The following is a 5,869-nucleotide window of genomic DNA, read 5'->3' on the forward strand; positions in this document are numbered from 1 at the left end:
GGGGGGGGGGGTCTGATTCTGATTCACTGGATGAAACGGACCAGCAATAGTACACTGGGTTAATAGAGCGCCATTATCTGATTACCGGACCTCATGTTTTTTAACCATCTAGGAATATAATGCAGCAGTTCACTCGAGCTGCTGCCGCAGACAGAAGGAAAAAGAGATACAGCAACTTCTGGACGAGGCAGCAGCTGGACCGTAACCGTAGATACAGAACAATACGGTTTCTATTCATGCTTTGTGCTCAGGGCATTTTTGGAAACTGTGAGGTACTCCATAGGGCTGCATGATAATGGAAAAAAATAAACATAAAAAGTTAAATAATTAAGCCAAAGTAAACCTTTCATTCCCATTTTATTTCTAATGAGTTTGAGTCTTATCTCCTTTCCGAGTTGTTGATTTTTTTTACAAATATTGACTGGCTCTCCCGGATAATTAGAATGTCAAATTGATTCTTAAATTGAGTGCATTAAACATTACTGAGGATCAATATTTCCCCAACCAGATTCCTCAGTTTATCTGTGGAACACAGGCCCGTTGGCTGCTTCAGGCCATGACTGGCGTTTGAACTCTAATCTGTATTCATTGTGTGTGTTTGTGTGTTCAGGTGGTCCTATGGGGTGCTGTTGTGGGAGATCTTCACCCTGGGAGGCTCGCCGTACCCAGGAATCCCGGTAGAAGAGCTCTTTAAGCTGCTGAAGGAAGGACATCGGATGGACAAACCTGCCAACTGCACCCATGAACTGTAGGTGTCTTTATGAATGATAGTTATAATTATAGTATATGTGGTTATAAATTAGGGGGGCAGCTCGGCAGGGTTGTAGTCAAGTCTACCTTTGTTCAAGTGCAAGACAAGTCCAAGAACAGGACTAGTCGAGGATTAAAACTAGGCCAAATTATTTACTTTATAACAATTTTGCTCAAGTTGCATAAAGCTGAAGTGCGTAAAGTTTTAAAAGGACATTTCTGTTAATCCAAAAAATCAAAATACGGAGAAACACCCGTGAAAAATCACAACAGAAAATCCCTTCATTTTGACACTATATTTTCTATATTTTCGAGTTAAGAAGACCCATCTTACATGACATGTCTGTCCAAAGTCTTGAAATGTTTTGGTGTACTGACCAAATAGAGCGGTTGTTTAGATAGAGCACCTGCACCCATATGTGCGCCCATGGGCGTGCTGGTCTTACAGGGAGGTGTGTTCAGGTGAATTCTGGGTGTATTGCTATCATGAGGCAGCGGGAAGCGATCCTCGACAACAAAAACCTGGTCTAAAGTCATTTCATTGTTATTTTAACAGTGAATTAGTAAAATGTGCAGGTGTATGCACAGCGCACGCACACTATGCTTGTCACACACACAGAGACACACACTATGCTTGTTACACACACAGAGACACACTATGCTTGTCACACACACAGGGACGCACAGCAGCACACACACATGCAAAAGATTCAAAATAAAAAGATGACCGTGCAAATCCGCCATCATAATAGCAATGCTCCAGGGTACACCTGGCTTTTAAAGGGAATGGGAGATGACGTCTGATTGGTTGATTGCAAGTCACGCCCAAAACACACCTATGATTAATGAAGACACTAAGTACAACCTTGCAAAAGTGGATAGGCACCTGCACCATGCACCTCACGCTGTGAGCTTAGATCGTTAAAATAGGGCATACGATGTATAAAGTTGGCGGCTTTTGTCTCTTAAGCATGGCAAAAAAAGACAAGAAGGTTGATTTGTGTCATTTACCTTGCTATTCTAGTATCTGGTGTGCCTTGCTGTAAATGATGGTGTCTTGTAAGCCCGTTTAGCTTGGGCATTCTTTGTTGGTTTCATGTCACAACATTAAAATTATTACGTTCATACAAGGTTTAAAAACCAATAATACCATTTTTTTCCAATGACTTTGAGAGATGCGTTCTGTACTTTAGCAACTTATTTGTTTTTTTTTGGGTAAACTGTGGCGAACGGTGTCTTCTTGCAGCTGGAAACGCAACAAATAAGAGTGAAAACTGTTTTAAAACCAAAAATGATGAGCCTTTACTTTTGCTTTAGCCGTAATTACAGAGCATCAGCATCCAGCTGCAGATCAAGTAGACCAAACACTGGAGACAGCCCGTCTCCGATCGGAGTGCAGTTGTACATGTTGTATTTCCTGGTTAATGGCTGAGCTTGATGTGGCTGTTTCAGGTACATGATCATGAGGGAGTGCTGGCACGCCGTGCCGTCCCAGAGACCCACCTTCAGACAGCTGGTGGAAGACCACGACCGGGTTTTATCCATGACCTCCACCGATGTAAGCCTCCCTGAACATCTGCCACTCACTCACAACTCGAAAACACAAAAAAAAAAATGGAAAATGTGTTTCCCTCCGACTCACGGTGCAATAAGTACCGTGACACATTCCAAATATATACAATACCATGAATAAATGATATGTCACGTCACATCTACACCCTTACACCATGTTTCAAAACCAGGCCAGTCGTGTTTCTGTAATCCCACAGACAGACAGACACAGAGAGACAGACAGTCAGAGAGACAGTCAGATACAGACAGAGAGAGAGACAGACAGACAGACAGACAGACACAGAGAGACAGAGAGTCAGAGAGAAAGTCAGATACAGACAGAGAGACAGACAGACAGACAAACACAGAGAGACAGACCGTCAGAGAGACAGTCAGATACAGACAGAGAGAGAGACAGACAGACAAATAGGCGGAGCAGAAAACATAAACTTCTTGGCAGAGGTAACAAAACAAAGTTATAACACATTAACAAAGGATTGAAGTTATCATTTGGCCCTACATGTATATATACATATTACAGCTGGTGAAAGGTAACTTCCTGTTCACATAGTTTATAGCTTTTCAGTGGAAAGCGCTACAGATTAATCTCTCTCTAGCAGACCTTGTATTATAACAGAAATATATATATATATATATATATATATATGTATGTGTGTATATATATGTGTATATATATATATATATGTGTATATATATATATATATATATATATATATATATATATATATATGTGTGTGTATATATATATATATATATGTATATATATATGTGTGTATGTATGTTGCCATAATCTGTTTCTTCCTTGCGTTATCTTAAAGCTCATTTGCCGTGCAAAATGATGCACTGCAGGACATCACATATGGCATATGAATACATAGGCGTAGAATTCGGGTGGGATGCCGGGGATACACCCCCCCACCCCCCCACCCCCCTCCCCATATTAAAAGAGAGCTTGCCGCTCCTCGCTGGCTCGTCAGGCTGAATGAAGGCAGCAAGCGCTTAAAACACAAACATAGTATTAGGACCTCCTTGCATAAGGAAACACATTGAATATACAACCATAAAACAGTGCTTATGTCTTTTTTAAAGATGTTCTTTACAACCATTGTCTGATAACATTATGGAAAGGATCCCAACAGAGAGAGGCCTTTTTAAAACATCTTTGAGACCTTTCTGTTTAACACCAAACAGCTAACACTAAACCCACCAGACTCCGTTGAAAAAACAACACTTTTAGCGTGTATAGAGCCAGCATATTTTCACATGTAAATCGGTGAACTTTGTGTTTATTTCCCCCCAGAAGTAGAGTTGTGGCTGTTGGAAAAGTGAAAAGATGACCCGAAACGGCTTTTCATAGTTTAATTTGGTTTCTGTGCACTTTTATGAAGTGTATTTTACAATGCTAAAATTACTGTTTATGTAGATGGAGTCTGGTGGCTTTCGAAAAGGCTCTTTCTCTTTATCAGAAAGGTCAAACTCCTTAGAAATCATTTCCATAATGTTGTCAGACACATCTGAGCCTGTCAATGGCAACTATGTTGAACGTGAATTGAAGCTGGATAGTCACTATTAACTTCCATTGTAGCCTGTTAATGTAGCCACTTATTTCTGGACCAATGTCAAAGATTGTGGTTCCCATCAGTCACTTAGACACAAAAACATAGGTCCAGGTTGAAAAAAATGGAACTTAGTCTTTTAACATGCTGACAATCTAAGTGATAATTCTGTAACACGCTATAATTCTTGACTTGCTTTTGTGAGCACACGAGGGATTTCCTAGTGACAGCCCAGTGTAACCCCTGTCCCCTCCTCCGACAGGAGTACCTGGACCTGGCGGTGCCCTTCGAGCAGTACTCGCCCACCTGCCAGGACTCCAACAGCACGTGCTCGTCCGGAGACGACTCGGTGTTCGCCCACGACCCGCTCCCCGACGAGCCCTGTCTTCCCAAACAGCTTCCCAGCAACGGGGTGATCAGGACATAGAGAACAACGCAGCGGGGCAAGGGGGGGGAGGGGAAGTTGGACTTTAACTTCCTCTCACGGGTCGCCCATGAACAAAACACCTCGCAGTGACTCCTCAGCAATTACGGAAATGAAAAACTCAGCATGCAATACTTTCATGCTCTTCCATTCGTCTTAAAACTCTCGCGTGCCATCCTCCTCCCACTCCTTCGACTGAGTTTTTTCTCCCTCCCGCATCCCCCCTCCCTCCCAAAAGACTCTTGAAACATTGAAGGATTTTTTTTATTTTTTTTTATGCGGTTTGAACCGTGTTCGTGTTTCTTCTTTTCAGAAATGAAAATTATATTTTTGTACTGGGACAGTCTTTTGTTACGGACAATCTGTAAGGGGGTGGGCGGGGGGGGGGGGGGGGGGGGGGGGTAAACCATTCCGTGCCTACTGGTATAACAAACCCTCCGAAGAGGAGGGAACAAAGGGCATTGGTCAGGGACTGCTTGGCGATCCAGGAGGCGAGGGCCTCGGGGTTTTCGGCCCCTCGTCTGCACCGAAGCCCCTAGGTCGGCGTCAAGGATCCGCGATCTGGATCCGCGATCTGGAGCCGACTCCGTCGCCGATGTGCCAGCAAAAACCAGAATCTACTCGTTGACGGGACTCGTTCTTCCGAAGACGCTCAACAACTTCTTTTTTTTTCCGCAGAAGACGCTAGACCGCAGAGTGTTTCGTGATGTGGTTTTTCTCCAACATCACATTTTAGTATCCTGGGAAAAAAAAAAAGTATTTTTAAAGTGATAATCATGGAACAAATTCAACAAATCAAGCGTGAGGCGACGTTTCAGGGCAATTCAGTAATTAGGACACTTCAGAGGTTTTTTTATGTATCTAGAAAAGGATTTATTGTAAATATATAAATGCAAATATGTATCATATTGCTACTTAAAAGACAATTACATTTTTGAATGTAATGTTTTGGAAGCATTGCAATCTAGAGGACACTGTCGTGAAAGTGCAACAACATTTAATCACTTAAAGTGATACAGAAAAAGTTTATTTGAATAATTAACGTGTATATTTGTAAAGCTATTTATAGACTTAACATGTGGGTTCTTAAGGTTGAAACGTCTAGTTTAGGATTTTAGTACTGTACGCAAAGATTTTTATTTCACTTTTTTTTTGGTAACTTATTTTACAACAGAACGGCGACATTATTTTCCATCTCCTCTGAGTTTTTGATCCATCTTTTTTTTCTTTTTTTCAGTTTAAAAAAAATAAGAATGTATGACGGCCGCGAAGATGAATTTTGAGAGCGAGTGTGATTAGAGGGGGACTCTTGAACTGAAGGCCCCCCCCCCCCGAAGGGAAGCCAGATGTTGACGTCAGAGTTCAAATTCTGTTTTTGAAAAAAAAAATTGCCATATCGAAGCAGCTGATTAACTCTTGCTGGGCAAGAAAATAGCAAGCGCTTGGAGATATGTTCAAAGACACGTTGGACATCTGTGGCGCCGGCGGGATTGTATTTCATAGTTGCAGAAATCAGCTGTTTTTATAATATTTCATGTTATTGAAGCGTTTTGAGAGAGAGAGAGAG

The 5,869-nt window shown here is 41.8% G+C and overlaps 1 protein-coding gene across 15 annotated transcripts in view; it reads left to right on the forward strand.

Annotated features, from left to right (window-relative positions):
* Nucleotides 1–4,731, forward strand: part of fgfr3 (fibroblast growth factor receptor 3) — an 85,202-nt gene extending 80,471 nt beyond the window's left edge. For all 15 annotated transcript variants that reach the window (XM_032526126.1, XM_032526131.1, XM_032526135.1 and 12 more), the window contains exons 16-18: nt 611–748; nt 2,203–2,308; nt 4,141–4,731. In XM_032526126.1, the coding sequence (XP_032382017.1) occupies nt 611–748; nt 2,203–2,308; nt 4,141–4,305 (409 nt within the window). In that variant the 3' untranslated portion in view covers nt 4,306–4,731. The remainder of the gene's footprint in view (nt 1–610; nt 749–2,202; nt 2,309–4,140) is intronic.
* The last annotated feature ends 1,138 nt before the right edge of the window (nt 4,732–5,869 follow it).

Source organism: Etheostoma spectabile, chromosome 9 (genome assembly GCF_008692095.1).
Source record: "Etheostoma spectabile isolate EspeVRDwgs_2016 chromosome 9, UIUC_Espe_1.0, whole genome shotgun sequence".
Taxonomy (NCBI): Eukaryota; Metazoa; Chordata; class Actinopteri; order Perciformes; family Percidae; genus Etheostoma; species Etheostoma spectabile.